The 17,308-nt window shown below is 42.0% G+C and overlaps 1 protein-coding gene across 1 annotated transcript in view; it reads right to left on the bottom strand.

The window, feature by feature from the left end:
• LOC134358184 (glutamate receptor ionotropic, delta-1-like) overlaps window positions 1-17,308 on the bottom strand; it is a 901,838-nt gene that overhangs the window by 83,268 nt on the left and 801,262 nt on the right. Inside the window, exons 9-10 of the mRNA XM_063070179.1 lie at window positions 3,117-3,218; window positions 1,029-1,226 (exon numbers count right to left, since the gene is read on the bottom strand). Of these exons, the coding sequence (XP_062926249.1) occupies window positions 1,029-1,226; window positions 3,117-3,218 (300 nt within the window). The remainder of the gene's footprint in view (window positions 1-1,028; window positions 1,227-3,116; window positions 3,219-17,308) is intronic.

A 17,308-nucleotide genomic window follows, 5' to 3' on the forward strand; every position in this document is an offset into this window, starting at 1 on the left:
GTTTTCTTAATTGAAAACCGTTGCCTGGTTTCTTTGACATTGACCTTTATATTGATAAATACTAACAGAAATGGCCCATACTTTCTATCCCTGCTAATTCTTTAGTAGGAAAGAGGTGTTAGAAAGCTTTCATGTTGTAGGCTGAAAGGCCTTTCTCTGTGCTGGACTGTTCTGTGTTCTAGAAATAGTCCCAGCACCTGATCCTCATGAGTCAAGACCTCCCAGAGTCTTCTCCCATGATTCCATATTGTTAGATATAACTTGTTTTTCTTCCCATCACTAAATGTCTACAAATCACAGAGACAGAGATTACTGTTCTACCATAAATTATTTATCTTTTCCACTAAATGTACATCAGTCCTTTTTGAGAAGGTCTGCACCACAAGGTGCTCTCTGGTTAATTACTTGTAAAGAAAATGTCTAACTCTCCTAGGATTTCTATATGCCTGATTCAGATCCTTTGTTTACTGTCTCAGTCAAGACCATGCAAGGCTGAAGGATAGAACTGCCTTCTTCTATATTGTGTGAAGGCAATTCTGTCCTTCACATGGACAAACATAGATATCACCTGGTATGTAGGATGGCCACAGACAAATATCCATTTTTGCTCTTTCTGCTCTTCTAATAACATGCGACAGAAGATCTAATAGAATGTTCTTATCTGAGGGTCAGTACTTTAGGCAGCAGCATTTCCTTGTTATTGGGCTTCTAGCTGTGTAGAACATTCTCAGTAATGCCACTCTAATAGTGTAGTTCTTCTACATTGAGTACTACTCTGACAGTGCAAGGCTTTCAACAGTAAAGCACTGTTAAACATTGTAGCATTCCACCTGCATTGCCTCTGTGCAGTCCCTTTTCAACCTTCTCTATCCAGTCATTCAGTACTCCATCAGCAGTCCCAGTCCAGATCATTTTCTCAAATCAGCAAGGAAAACCTATGGTTCTCCATCAGATTCATTAACCAAAATGATAATGAACAACATCATTCTATTATTAAATTTGAGTTGAGTTAATAAAGGAGTGCTCACCTTGTTAATGAGTTCTCCGATCATTCCATTCCAGGAGCCATTAGGAAGTTGACTACCATATTTATGGTCTGTGGCTTGATAGATCTCATACTTAAATCCAAGATTCTTAGCGAGAGCATCCAGGACATCAATGGAAAACCCTTTGTAGCGCTTTGGTTGTCCCAGGATGTTTTCAGCAACCATGACAAAGGGTTCCTCCTGTGGATACACACAGACAAATGCAAACAACACACACGCACACACACACGCACACACACGCACACACACACACACACACACACACGCACGCACACACGCACACACACACGCACACACACACACGCACACGCACACACACACACACACGCACACACACATGCACACACACACGCACGCACACACACACGCGCACACGCACGCACACACACACGCGCACACGCACGCACACACGCACACGCACGCACACACACGCACGCACGCACGCACACGCACACGCACACACGCACACACACACACACACGTACACACGCACACACACACACACGCACACACACACACACACACACGCACACACACACACACACACACACACACGTACACATGCACACACACACACACACACACACACACATGGGGTTGAGGAGCATTCAGGCAACACTAAATATTAACACCTTCAAATTAGGGAAGAGCTACATCAAGGTCACAACCTACCAATTGATGATGCTTCATTAGAAACATCCTTTCAAAAAAAGAAGCAGAGAGGTACCCTCACAGCATGAATCAGGCCAATACTGAAATACTTTATTTACACGATGTTTATGCCTTAATATTTTAATTAGATTATACTTGGAAAACTTGTGTTGTGCCAAAGAGTTAATATCCTTTGAGGTGTAAGGAGAATCCCCATTGGTGAGGGTGAATATTAATATAATCTAAAACGAAAAATTGTTGGAAATACCCAGGGCAGGTTGCATCTGTGGGAAGAGAGAATTGATGCTTCAGGGTGAAGACCCTTCAACTTCTCCCACAGATGCAAAGCAACCTGCTGAGTATTTCTAGCAACATGTTTTGTTTTATTTTAGATTTCCAACATCTGCTATTTTTTCAATTTTCATGAATATTAATATCCTACGTTTCCTTCTTTGTTGACATAAATCGATTCCCAAAATGGTTTTGAAGAATTACTGCAGGAAGGAACAGATAAAAGCAAGTCAAGAATGCATTTCCCCTCTATAGTTCACTCAGAAATATCCCAATATGATAGACCTAACGGAAACCTTATCAACACTGACTGATACAAGTCAAGAACTGACGCTTCTATTAATCTCCTCACGGAAAGCAGTGTACACTGAGAACCAGCAAATTAAAGATAACAAAGGAAGCTAAGGAGGTTTTTTAACAGGCCTTTGAAAGCCACAGGATGGAGGTGGAGGTGGGTTTAGTGGAGAAGAGTGGAATCAAAAGATCAATATGAAGGAAAAGGAAATGAGGCAAACTGACATTGCAAAGAGGAGACACAAGAGACAGCAGGTGCAGGAACATGAAGCAACACACAAAGGAGGAACTCAGGGGTCCAGGTGGCATCCAGGTGGGAAATAGACAGCTGACATTTTGAATCGTGACCTTTTATGCTATCAACGTGGAGCAACCTATGTTCCAAACTTATCCTGGCACTATTCTCCAACATTTTCTCTGCTGTATTGCCAAACGTACTGGTGCTGCTTCCTGCTCTTGTGCAGAGGCTGTCATTTTTATCAGATTCACTATTTTTTATTACTGCAGATGAAGAGCTTAAACTTGAAATGTCAAGTGTCCATTTCCCTCCTGACACTCGGAGTTCCACTGGTGCTTTTGTACTAACATTGCAAAGAACTGAGGTAAATAGAGTAGTGGAAAGGACTGAGAGAGGAGGTCACTGGAACTTGAAAAGAACATGAGCAATGGGGATGATGAATTGAAGCAAAGGGAGTGATGGGAATAATGGGAGTGATGGAATGTTGTGCTTCACTGTTGGGTAGGATTGATGGGAGTGACAGACTCTGCGAGATGTGGACCTGGCTTGGAATTCTCTCAGCTGTTCACCACACTAATATGGAGGTGGCTGTTTACCAGAATGGTGACTACTTTCAGGACGACTCCTTGCATGTCATTTTCCAAGCGTCGCTCCTGGAGACTCCCATTCAGACCCATCACTGGATCCCATACAGCCAGCTGTGGAGGAGATCAATAAATGATTCAGTCCCAATTTTCTGAGAGCAAGGCAGTGCAGAAATGTCAAATCATTTATAAGATCCTCTTGTACCAGATTTGCTTCAGTAAGACAAGTGAATGATTGACACAGACCCTCAGTAAAGATTGTGAGTCTAAGCTGTGTCAGACTCAAATCCATCAGCACCATTGATTCTCAGTGCAAACTCAAAGCAAGGAACCACACAGAGTAAGATGTTTCAGAACTTGATTGACACATGACCCAATATATTTCCAACATCTATAGACCCTATTATTCTTCAGTTGTGATCTGCCAGCTGAATAGAAATAGTTACATAAAGCATTGTTATTAAAGGAAAAATCTTGAATTTCTATAGGTTCTTTTGTTACTTCAAGATACCACAAACTGTGTATGTGGACTCTAATACTCTCACATAAAAAATATGATAACAAACATTTCTTTTAACGATTTTCATTATGGTAATGAATTATACAATCTAAAAGTTGAGAATATTAGTTTAGAAAATATTTTTTCAACTTTCTAATTTACAGTTTATGAGAAGTCTTCAGAGTGAGCCAGCTTAATGCCATTGAAATTGCTATACATGATTGGTCTTGAGCTGAACCCTGGTGGAAGTTGGCAGGTTTATGCCTTTCAGGTAGTTAGTGCCTTGTGAGCTGGTTTAATGTTAGTAGCATGCACACTTGTTTCCTCACCAGCCACATGGACATGCTCACTAGACTGGTAGAATGAGTATCTCACGTTAAACCCTGATAATACCCTATCCCACCACGTACCCATCATTTCTGTACATAAACCCTTGCATTCTCAACTTCGGAGGGAGGAGAAGATGGCGGCACGACACAGCACGTGCAGCCGTTCCGAATGATATCGTATCTGTAAAGTAGGATGCTGTACACAATCCTGATTTGATAGAGACAGACGTGAAGAAACACGGAGGAACATCTGGAGAAACTTCTGAAATGTCTGCTTTGCTGCCGCTGCTACTGTGCAATCGAGAATCTCTGGAGGGGAAGACCCCAACTCCTCGGCTTTGCCTATTGCCTGTTGCCGGGGCCGGGGTCGAAGCGCTCGGCAGAGATGGTGCTCGGTGCTCAGTGTCAGAGAGCTGGTCGGAGGCTCGGAGTTTTCGGACGGACTCTGGGTCGGATTGTGGTCGGATGCTTCTGGGATGCTGCATCGGCAAGTTTGCGACCCTGGAGGTTTACCGTCTGCGTGAGATGATGGGACTTTCGAGAGACTTTGAGATTTTTACTGTGCCCATGGTCTGTTCTTATCAAATTACGGTACTGCTTTGCACTGTTGTAACTATATGTTATAATTATGTGGTTTTGTCAGTTTTTCAGTCTTGGTTTGTCATGTGTTTCTGTGATATCATTCTGGAAAAACATTGTATCATTTCTTAGTGCATGCATTACTAAATGACAATAAAAGAGGACTGCATGTCCTCATAATCGAATCTAATCTACTGTTCTATTCTCCTATGTGGTCACTCCCTCAGGTTTAACAGGACAGTGCAAAAATTTGCAGTATTTATGTTTCTGACCTTGAATTGAGACTCACATCTGCACCACGAGAATATCTTGCTCCACCTGTCTCATTGAGAATTTTCTTCCCCACTCATTCATAAACTCATCTACTGGAAATGACTCAGCCATATCTATAGCACTTCCAGATCACTGTTCCATTGCACCTGTGCATAGAGTCTATAATCTGTGACCTAGCTTGTGGTAAACTCTGCTGATTATTCCCTAACCCACGACACATTCACCATGTCAGTGCTCAAAGACCTATGCTGGTACCTGGAGCAGGTCTTCAATTTTGACATGCTATTTATGGGTTTCTGGTTATGTAATGCCCTGGTTAAGAATTCTACTGAATGTGGCAGGTGCTGTCATACAGACTGTGGGGCCATCTTGTGAGTAAAGGGACATACTCCCGACTACCCCAGTATGAGGTCCAATATTATGTAATGGGCCCTTTTGTTTTTTTTTCTTTTTCTGTAACTATTTGTTAAAGTTGAAAATTTAGTAAGTATACTTTACTATCTTATGCTGGTGTACGATCTGTCATTTCTGGTCCACAGTATGGCAGTATTTACACAGCATTCACTCAAATCGAGGTTCCTTTAATTTTGGAACGTCACAACGTTTCTGTTTGGTCAAACCGCAAATCATACTGACGCTGGGCGTCGGTTGTTTATGAAAGGTGGCCTCCGCACCGTTGAGTCACGTTGCTGTTAGCAGAGTTAGCTAATAAGCCAAGTTTGTATGCAAGCCCCGGTGAGAGGGTTTTTGATTAATGTTATCAGCTCGTAACTCAGTGTCTCTGTACCTTTATCCAGGCATACAATCACTGTGCTTTCCCTTCCCACACTCACCCTTATTCCTTTGTGCTTTTGTCCACAGTGCCTTCAGCCAACAAAGACTCACTCTTGCAAATTCACTCTCAAATTTCTTTGCCATTGTATTTCTCTCTTCCAAGTTATATAACGTAATTATGTGACTATATAAAGTAATGATGTCAGTATGAAGTAAGTACTGTGCACTTGAAGGATGCTGTCGGTCTATAAACTGCCTATTTCATATTTTAGTGAAATTACTGCATGAATGCTAGGATGAGACACAAATACATTTTATACCACAAAAATCTTCTTTCACGGAGATTCATGAAAATAACGTATACAATCACATTATGAAACTCCTACCTTTTAGAATACTCTTGTAGCACTTGAAGCCCTTCCAGTGTTGTCTACAAGTATAACCCTTCCTCAGTTTTCTCTGCTTAAAACCCATCTCTTCTGCTGTTATTAGACACCTCCTAATATTTCTACTTCGAACTGCATCGTCTCTGATTATTCTTCACTGAAATCCATTAGGAAGTCAAAGTTGAGTAACACTCCAATAATCTTGCATCCTTAGTGATGGTGGTGCTGGAAGAACAGACTTTCTGGACTATTGAATGTTACTTCATACTAATATCCAAACACGTTCATTTCACTTTTTTAATGTTACACAATGGAGTTAGAGTTATAAAAGAATATTATGTGGAAACAGACCCTTCAGCTCAATTCAATCATGCTTGCCCCATATTCCTCTAAACGTCACCTATCCATATACTTATCCAAACAGTATAATGCATTCCCAGTATGCGGAAAATATACAAGCACTCCAGACTGTGGATGGAAACCTGCTCACATTCATGATCCTGGTTTTCTGGACCAAGCCTAGCTCCAGTTGTATACCTGGTCCACAGTCAGGACCCCAGCCCTGGCTGCATTCTAGATCCGCATATCCCATCTGTATTTTGGACCCACTTCTCCCTTCTGGAATAATGAATGCTTCAGATGCCAGGTGCTGTAATGAGCTCTTCCGGCCTGTGCTAGGGGCTGGAGAGCATTGTGCGCCATGGTTTTTAGAGCACCAGAATTGGTCAGTTGTTGATTCAGGAGAATTGCTAATTGTTTTGATTTCCTTGTGTTTTTCTTGAATGACTCGCTCTTTGTAATGCTGTCTCCTGGTGCTGTATTTAAACTTGTTGAGTTTATTTTGATAGCCTTGGGGATTCTGTGTTACTTGCATTATTTAAGTGGACACTTAATTAGCAATTATCACGGGGTCTTAGGCTACGTCCACACTAGACTGAATAAATCCATAACCAAAGCTTTTTCTCTTCGTTTCGACCCTCTGTCCACACTGAAACGGCGTTTTCCTCCCCCAAAAATGGAGCTTTTCTGAAACGCTGTCCAGAGTGTGTAAATCTGAAAACGCCGGTTGGGCGTTTTCTTGTGTACAGGGTAACCGGCTAATTTTAAAAATGCTGTCATGATGTACCGGAAGAAATGGTGACGGCAGCGCGGCATTTCATCATTTTCTTGAATGCATCCTCCAACACCACAACAACAATATCTGACAATAGATGTGAAACAGCCTAATGTAACATTGTATGGAAATACTAGATAACACAGATGCAGACATGTTTTATACATTTAACAAGGTGCTTTATTTACGTATTGCTTGTGTAAACATTCAATAGATGCAATTGTCACTGCTTCCAAAATGTCATTTTTAAGTAGTAGCTTGTGTTTGGCATAGGCGTGAAAATGTTAAGGCCAAAAAAGGAAAATTGTAAGTTTCACTTTTACTCAGGTAAAAATAAAATCACTTTTGCCCAGTAACTCGTTTTATTGCACATGTTAAATACAGCAAAATAATACAGAAAGACATGGCAAAAGTTAAGGCAAACAAATGAGGTAACAGCAAACTTCACTTTTGCCCAGTAACAAGTCTTAATGCATTTAGTTGTAGCTGTCGTCCCTTTCATCGGTGAAGAGACTATGGCTGTAGGAAATGTTTCCAGGGTGACCCCTCTGTGGGAGTAGGGAAGATGTTGGTGGGGCCACCCGGGTGTCTGTGTGTCCGTATGTGTAGCTATTGTAGTAGCTGTGAGGCTGGTATTGTGGCGGTGGAAAGTACTGGGGGGGAGCCATCATATTCCTCATCATTGCAAATCCCTCTGCAACAGAGTTAGTCAGTTTTTCAATGTTCGTCCTCAGCCGGGTATACTGTCTGTGAACACCGTGCCAGTTGCCTCCATACGCTCCAGTATTTGTTTTTTTTAGTTTTAAGTCCTCCTGAACAGGAGCCAACAGCTGTCCGTTGTTTGGCAATTTCCTTTTAAGTTTTCTAGTCTGTAACTGGACAAATGCTCACCAAGTATACCATTTCTCCTTCGCTTATTTTCTGTAGATGTGTCCTGCATGTGCCCAGTAGGAGGAGATTCGCCTAAATACCTGTTTTAATGTGGACGGAGGTATTTTCAAAAGCGCCTGGTGTGGACGCCTATCGTTTTTACACGAAACCAGTGTTTTCAAAATTTTCTGGTCTAGTGTGGATGTAGCCTTAGTTTTGAGAATGCAGTGTTACTTGGCTGAGCCACCGATATTCTGTTGGAATTCTTATGAATAAACCTGGGTTACTGCACTTGGGTTATGACATTGCCAGCACTCATTGTGACAGAACAACCCTGCCAAGTAATGGACCCAGCAGAAGTTGAACCGTAACATTTTGACATCAGTCAGGTTTAGGTGAGAATGCCATCTATTCTCAAGTCCAAGTCTACATTACAAGTGTCTCTAATTAATGTTCTAAGTTTCTCAAGACAACGTTCCAACTGCCTGTAGTCTACATTCTGATTTTCTCAAGTTCACGTTCTGAACTTTTCTTGTCCTTGTTCCAAGCTTCTCTAGTCTATGCCAAGGCTTATTCTGGGTCTAAGTGTTTCTGGTCCTCAATGTCATCGAGATTCCCCAGGTCTCACTTGGGGTTCCCTAGTTTTCTCTCAGGGTTCCTCAGGTCTCTCTTGAGTTTCTGCAGGTCTCCCTTGGCCATAGGGAGGGTTAACATTGGAACTAACTCTTCAGGCTGAGAATTGGTCAATTGTTGTTTCACGGGAGTTGCTAAAATCATTTCGATTTCCTTGCGTTTTTCTCAAGTGACCCACTCTTCGTAATGTGGTCTCCTGTTTAAGTTTAAGTTTATTTGATAGGCACGGGGGGTTTGTGTTATTTGTATGATTTAAATGGATGCTGGATTAGCGCTAATTGCAGAGTCCTAGTTTTGAGAATGCTAACGTCTCATGGTGTTGCTCAGCCGAGCTATCGATGCTCTGTTGGAATTCTTATGAATAAACTCCGCTCACAGTCTCTACATGGGAGTTTGTCTTTCCTCTGCACTTGGGTTTTGACGTTGCCAGCTCATATTATGACAGGTATTCGGGAATAGCAGATTAATGGAGTTTCATTTACTACATAAATCTTGCCTTGTAAACCGCTGCTCTCCTTAAGACATAATAGGATGTGACCAATTCATTCTCAGACAGTGGGTCTGAGGATGAAAGGGTGTTGGAACAAAAAAGGATGGGGTATTCAGGAACTGTGGCAAGAAGCTACAGCGAGCAGTAAACACAGCCTGGTGTGCATCCCTCTCTGCTTTAAAACTTACCTACATGAAGTAGCTGCTGTCTCATGAACACAACATTGATATTAAACATCCACATCATCCAGGCCACAACATCTTCTTGCAGCTACAAATGGGCAGAGGGTACAGAATCCTGAAGTCCCATGCCATCCAGTTCAAGAACAGCTACTTCCCTTCATCCATTTGTTTCTTGAACCAACCTGCCCAACCTTAATGACTACCTCTATATAGCAACTCTATGGCCACTTATAATTTTCCTGTGAATGTTGTATCTCTAAAGCTATGTGATTGTGATGCTACTCCAGGTAAGTCTTCCATTCCACTTGTGTGTACAGCAATAAACTCAACTTTGTCTTTTGAAGAATATAGACGATGACTATGATTATCCTGAGTTTCTGTGAAAGAAGATTCTTTTTGTATAACCTATATTTGTGTCCTAGCCCAGCCATCATGCAGAAATCTCACTAAAATCTGAGCAAGGCAATCTTTAGGTATACTATATGCACATTATCTGGTGCATCTGTCTCTTTGGGCTTCACTAAAGCCATAGTCACCGAAACAATCTGTTGACTGTCTGATTTAAACTGATTACTGAAGGAAAGAAACTAAATTAGTAATTTAAGTCAAGCTTAGAGTTACTTCATTCCTGAATTATGTCCCCCTAGACAGTCACAGATTGATAGTGATCCAAGTGAATGTGATTGGATGTTCTTCAGTGAGCTGATAGTGCATCATTCGATGGTTGGGCTAATGCAGCACATAGTCGTGGGACAGTTCTCCCCGAAAACCTCAGCCTAAAACTTTGTAAGTTCTGCACCTGAAAATCTTTGCTCCTTGGCCAGTCTTTTTTTTTAAATCCAGATTTTATCACAGCAACTGGATGTGCTTCTATGACATGCTGTTATTGTTGTTGTTGTTGCTTATGTTGTTATGCTGAACAGAGTGGCCATGCTATGTTGCCACTACAATGTGCAGTGACATTTACCCCTTACTGATCCATAGCTTGTGGTGGCTGTTAGCACAAATGACACGTTTCACTGTTTTGATGTAGAATTTAGAATTTATTTAAATCCATCCCACAAGGTGGGGGAGTAAGAATCTTTGTGTTATGACTCTGTTGCAATGTACAGATATGTGAATTGATAAGCCTCATGGCTTGAAAGAAACTGTCCCATAGCCTGTTGGTCCTGGCATTAATGCTGCGGTAGAGTTGCCAGACGGAAGCAACTGAAACAGTTTATGGTTGAGGTGACTAGTGTCCCCAGTGATCTTCCAGGCCTTCTTTCTGCACCTTAGTGGAGGGAAGTTCACATCTACAGATGAGCTGGGCTGTCCGTACCACTCTCTGCAGTGCCCAGCTATCGAGATTGGCGCAGTTCCCTTACTAGCTGGCGATATAGCCAGTCAGTATGTTCTCAATGGTGCCCCTGTAGAAGGTCTTATATATGTAATAAATAAATTAATCTGAATTACTGGTATAATAATGACTTTGGGCTTTCACTCTTGACAATCCTCAGTTATTCCTCTGCCTAACTAACATTCACTCATCAATTCTAAGAGGTCTAATCATGGTCTATAGATCAGTATCTCAGAGCAAAGCACCAAGCACCCCCAGGGGTTTAAAGGAAGAGACTATGAAATTGGTAAAGGAAGTCTTAACAGTCTTTTTTTCACAGGCATTTAGGAAACTCAATGAACCTTATGACTGAAATGTTCGCCTTCGGCAAGAGAGCAACGGTGGTGCATACTGAGAAGCAATTACAACCTAGAGTTAAACAAACAGTCCCTTAGCTGGAGCAAAACATCTGAACAGAATTTACATAGAAGGTGAATTTAGCAGGGATTGGCAGAATGTAAGTGCAAATGTGAGTTAAGGTGAGGCCATAAAGCAAGTTCTCCAAGATGATTGAACTTACCAAAGGAGTGTGGACTGGAGAGATTTGGGAGTATGTTGAGCTATGAAGAATTCCACGAGCAGGTAGATGTCAAGCTTTGTAAGGTGGTGGCATTGTAATTCCTTCAAGTGTCAACATCACAGCAGGTTAGCTTTGGGTTATAGATCACTCAGCATTGACATACCTCATTTGTAAAATACATTTAATTTTCTTGAAATTTAAGGAGCCTTAAGGTCCAAGGGAAATGAACAGTGCTGCCAGTTCTCATCATCAGAAGTTCTGAAATCTTCCAAATTCTCATATTCATGTAGAAAGTTCAAATGTTATTTGCCACCATGTGGAAGATGCTCTTCAAGCCACACACCATTCTGACCTGGAAATGCATTGTTGTTCCTTCATTGCTGCTGGGTTAACCTCCTAGAACTCTGTCCCTAACAATGTTGTGGGTATACCCACACCTTAAAGACTGCGGCAGTTCAAGAAGGCAGCTCATGACCAGCACCTTCTCATCCGCAGCCAGACATGGGCAGCTAAATGTTGGCGCAGGCTGGGAAGCCTAAATCCCTTAAATGAATATGATAAAAAGTTGCCTATAATTTATAAATATCACAGCATGTCCGACATCATTGGACCCAGGACTGAAAAAACTGTAAAGGATTAGTCCAATGACCAGGTATAGTTCAGGATCAATGTCCACCAAAGTCCAATGGGAAGCGACATTGTCTGAGCCTGTAACCAGTGGTCATGATCAGGATCAGTAACCGGAAGCTGGATAAATAACCAGTGACCAGTGGTCATGTTCAGCATCAGAATCTAGATAATGACCAATAAGTTCAGGATAGACAATGCTCTAGCACTGATGATAGCATCCTTTAGGAGGGTGAATCCACAGAAAGCGTTTGGCCTAGGTGGTGTCCCTGGCCAAGTACTGAAGACCTATGCTAAGCAACTGGCTAGAATGTTTACTGATATATTTAACTTCTCGCTTCAGCATTTTGAGTTATCTACCTGATTCAAGCAGGTTTCAATCATACCAATGCCAAAGGAGAACATAGTACCCTGCCTCAATGACTATCTGGTAGCACTTACATCCAATGTGATAAAGTGGTTTGAGAGATTGGTCATGAAACATGTCAACTCCTGTTTGCGAAGTGACTTGGATCCACTCCAACCTGCCTATCATCGCAACAGGCTAACAGCATTTCATTGGCTCTTCACTTAGCCCAAGTACATCTGGATAGTGAAGATGTCTACATTAAGACATGCTTGCCATAGAGGGAGTACAAAGAAGGTTCACCAGATTGATTCCTGGGATGGCAGGACTTTCATATGATGAAAGACTGGATTGACTAGGCTTATACTCTCTGGAATTTAGAAGATTGAGGAGAGATCTTATTGAAACGTATAAAATTCTAAAGGGATTGGACAGGCTAGATGCAGGAAGATTGTTCCCGATGTTAGGGAAGTCCAGAACGAGGGGTCACAGTTTGAGGATAAAGGGGAAGCCTTTCAGGACCAGGATGAGGAAAAACCTCTTCACACAGAGAGTGGTGAATCTGTGGAATTCTCTGCCATAGGAAACAGTTGAGACCAGTTCATTGGCTATATTTAAGAGGGAGTTAGATATGGCCCTTGTGGCTAAAGGGATCAGGGGTTATGGAGAGAAGGCAGGTACCGGGTTCTGAGTTGGATGATCAGCCATGATCATACTGAATGGCAGTGCAGGCTTGAAGGGCCGAATGGTCTACTCCTGCACCTATTTTCTATGTTTCTATGTTTCTGTGTTCATCATTGATTACACTTCTGCTTTCAACAATATCATCCCCTCAAAACTAATCAATAAGCTCCTAAACCTTAGGCCTTAATACCTCCTTGTGCAACTGGGTCCTCGATTTCCTCACTTGCAGACGAAGGGTCTCGGCCCGAAACGTCAGCTGTACCTCTTCCTAGAGACGCTGCCTGGCCTGCTGCGTTCACCAGCAACTTTGATGTGTATGGATACAGCCCAGTTAATCACAGGTAAAGCCTTCCACACTACTGAGCACTTCTACAAGGAGTGTTGTCATAGAAAAGCAGTATCTAACATCAAGGCAGTATCTATCATCAAGGACTCCTACCGACCAGGCCATGCTCTCTTCTCACTGCTGCCTTTGGGAAGCAGGTACAGGAGCCTTAGGTCCCACGCCACCAGGTTTAGGAACAGCTATTACTCCTCAACCATCAGGTGCCTGAAGCAGAGTAGATAAATTTACTCATCCCAACACTGAACTGATTCCCCAACCAATGGATCCACTTTCAAGGACTCTACAACTCACGTTCTCAATATTTATTGATTATTTTGTTTTTCTTTTTGTATTTGCACAGTTTGTCAACTTTTGCACATTGGTTGTTTGTCCGTCTTTGTGTGCAGTTTTTCATAGACTCTACTCTGCTTCTTTGCATCTACTGTGAACGTCTACAAGAAAATGAATCTCAGGGTACTATATGGTGACGTACATGTACTTCAATAATAAATTTACTTTGAACTTTGAGCTGAAAGTAAAGTGTCTTGGTTTCAAAGACTATCACCTCCATTTTCGGAGTAGCCATTGGGAAAGAGACCTCCAAGAGAGCCCAGATATTGTGAAAAATAAACAATATTTCATTTGTAAATAAGAACAAACTAGGAGGAACAATTCCGTACAGGGATACATACAGTGAGAAAGATTTTAATTTCAATATGCTGAGGGGAAGAGAATGTTGTAGACTGAGATAAGTACTACTACTACTATGTTGACTCAGGCCTTGCGGGGCCGGTGTCGGGCACGATGACGGACTCTCCACTTCTCCCTCTCCCTCATCAGTGTGTAAGGCATTATGATGACTGAGACAAGAGTAAGAGGCATCCAAACCATATGAGGAGACTTGGAAGCAACACAGACAAAATGCTGGAGGAACTCAGCAGGCCAGGCAGCATCTATGGGAAAGGGTAAACAGTTGATGTTTTGGGACGAGACCCTTCATCTGGACTGGAGAAAAAAGATAAGAATTCAAAGTAAGAAGGTGGGGGTGGGGTGGGGAGGGAGAAATACAAGGTGATAGGTGAAACCGGGAGGGGGCAAGGGATGAAGTAAGGAGCTGGGAAGTCGATTGGTGAAAAGAGTAAGGACTGGAGAAGGAGGAATCTGATAGGTGAGGACAGAAGGCCATGGAAGAAAGGGGAGAAGCACCAGAGGGAGATGAAGAGCACGTAAGAAGATAAGGAGAGAGAGGGAAATGGGAATGGCAAATGGTGAAGGCTGTGGGGGGGCATTACCAGAAGTTTGAGAAATTAATGTTCATGTCATCAGGTTGGAGGCTACCCAGATGAAATATAAGGTGTTGCTCATCAAACCTGAGTGTGGCCTCATCGTAGCAGTAGAGTAGGCCATGGACTTACATGTTGGAATGGGAATGGGGAGTGGAATTAAAATGAGTGACCACTGGGAGATCCTGCTTTTTCTGGCAGATGCTTGGTGAAGCTGTCTCCCAATCTACGTGTGGTCTCACTGATATACAGGAGGCCACAACGGTAGCACCGGATACAGTAGGTGACCCCAGCAGACTCACAGGTGACGTGTCACCTCACCTAGAAGGACTGTTTGGGGCCCTGAATGGTACTGAGGGAGGAGACGTAGGGGCAGGAGTAGCACTTGCTTACAAGGATAAGTGCCAGGTGGGAGATCAGTGGGGAGGGACAAATGGACAAGGGAGTCACATAGGGAGTGATCCTTGCAGAAAGCGAAAGTGGGTGGGAGGGAAAGATGTGTTTGGTGGTGGGATCCCATTGGAGATGGTGGAAATTACAGAAAATTATGTTCTGGTGGTGGTAGGTGAGGGCAAGAGGAACCTTATCCCTGATGGGGTGCTAGGAGAATAGGGTGAGGGCAGACGTGTGCAAAATAGAAGAGATGTAGCTGAGGGCAATGTTGATGGTGGAGGAAGGGAAGCCCCTTTCTTTGAAGAAAGAGGACATCTTTAAAGAAGGAGACATGGTGGAGCTTTGAGCCTTTCTCTTCCTCTTTAAGATTGAGGGTGACATTTTGTCAGTAGAGTGAGTGATGACTTTACTGCAAAGGTAAATTAATCCTGTCCTTGATTTACACGCTGATGGATGCTTGATTGGAATCTGAAAACAAAACATCTCACAGAAAAGATGTAGGACTTCTGGATTCTGTCCTTTTAGACAGATGCTGCTGTGCCCCTTTCCAAACTGGATCCTGAGACCCTGTTAAATAGTCTCTGAGCCTAATGCGTCAACACCAGTTTGTTCATGAAAGGTTCCAGTCTTGCTGTGTGTAACTCCTTTCTAGCTTTTGTTACATCCACCTACAATTATAATACATTCAGATTATTTACCTAACTCTTCAGAGAAGCTGGAAAAGCCACTTTGTTATTTCTGAGAGAGGAAATTATGACCAGGCAACCTTCAGAGTTAAAAAAAAACTTCCATAGTTTTATCTGAGAAGGCAGATATTGTCACCTTTACACTAATATTATGCTAAATAATATAGACTGAGTTTAGGTGCATCTCATCCCCCTGTATAACAGCTATAATCATTTTCACAGTATATCTTCTACAGTCCTGATGCAGGGTTTAAACACAAAACATCAACAATTTTTTGCCTCCCACAGATGTTGCCTCACCTGCTGAGTTCCTCCAGCAGGTTGTTTGTTACTCCGCATTCCAGCATTAGCAGTATTTGATGTCACCTTTCATAGATAATCTGGAAAAGGCTTCTTTATCAGGCTCCCTCTGTCACTGACATAGATCCATCTCTCTCAAAATACAGTCAGATACACAGTTGTCGGCAATAAACATTACTGGAAAAAGCTTTATGATAAATCTCTGTGATATATTTCTGTTAATACCTGAACAGTTCATCAATCCAATCCATCAGAAAACTAATGTCAGCCATGTAACCATCTCTAATTGACTGGATGAAGTGACAGATACTTGAATAAATGCATTAATACTTGTTAGTGAGCTCTTGGCAAGTTGAAATTTTAAAAAAAACTTTGAATTTAAAAAGTTTCTTTCATGATCCTAAGACATCCTGCAGTGCTATGTGATCAACAGCACAGGTATTAAAATGTTATGATGCACGAAACACAACATCTAATTTGGACACAAGCTCGCTCATACAATTTTGCGATAAGGACTGGATAATCTGCTTTAATGATGATGTTAGTTGCAGGAAGATGGCTGAGACCATGTTTGGAAGCTGTAATGAGGGTTGGTTTGGAGCTAATATAAAGAATCAAAGGATCTAAGTTAGTTGTTTTGTTATAAATCCTGCTGGTGAAGTAGAGGAAATATGGGGCACAGTGGAATGTTGCTTGAAGACTACACAGGACTGTCTATTTTGAAGTGCACTGCCACAAGAAAGCAGCATCCGTCATTAAAGACCCCCACCATCCAGGCCTTGCTCCCTTCTCACTGTTGCCATCAGGAAGAGGGCACGAGAGACTTAGGTCCTATACCTCCAAGCTCAGAAAGAAAACCACCCTTCAACCATCAGGCTTCCGAACCAGAGTGGATAACTTCACTCACCTCAATACCAAACTGATTCCACAACCTATGAACTCACTTTCAAGGACACCACAACTCATGTCTTCAGTATTATTTATTTACTATTTATTTGCTATTATTATTTTAACTATTAAACAAAAATCTTATCCACTGGGAGCTGCCATTTGATGGACGTATTCACATACATTCAGTGACCACTTTATTAGGTACACCTGTACATCTGCTCATTAATGCAAATATCTAATCAGCCAGTCTTGTGGCAGCAACTCAATGCATAAAAGCATGCAGACATGGTCAAGAGGTTCAGTTGTAGTTCAGACCAAGCATCAGGATGGGGAAGAGCTGTGATCTAAGTGACTTTGACTGTGGAATGATTGTTGGTTACAAATGGGGTGATTTGAATTATTATGCTTTGTAACTCCAAAACCTAAAAGCAAAATGAAAGGGAACATAGAGCCGGGAATAACTTGTGTACTTTGCTTTTACTTTAAGTGAGGCTATTTTACTTTTACATACTATATAACCAGCAATGCGTTACTTAAGAATGAAGAATGCTCAATCAAACAATATATTTATAATATTACTCAAATAGTATTGAAATACTAAATACACAACACTCCCCCCTCATTTAGCTATAAACTCCAACA

The sequence above is a fragment of the Mobula hypostoma genome, chromosome 18 (assembly GCF_963921235.1).
Source record: "Mobula hypostoma chromosome 18, sMobHyp1.1, whole genome shotgun sequence".
Classification (NCBI taxonomy): domain Eukaryota; kingdom Metazoa; phylum Chordata; class Chondrichthyes; order Myliobatiformes; family Myliobatidae; genus Mobula; species Mobula hypostoma.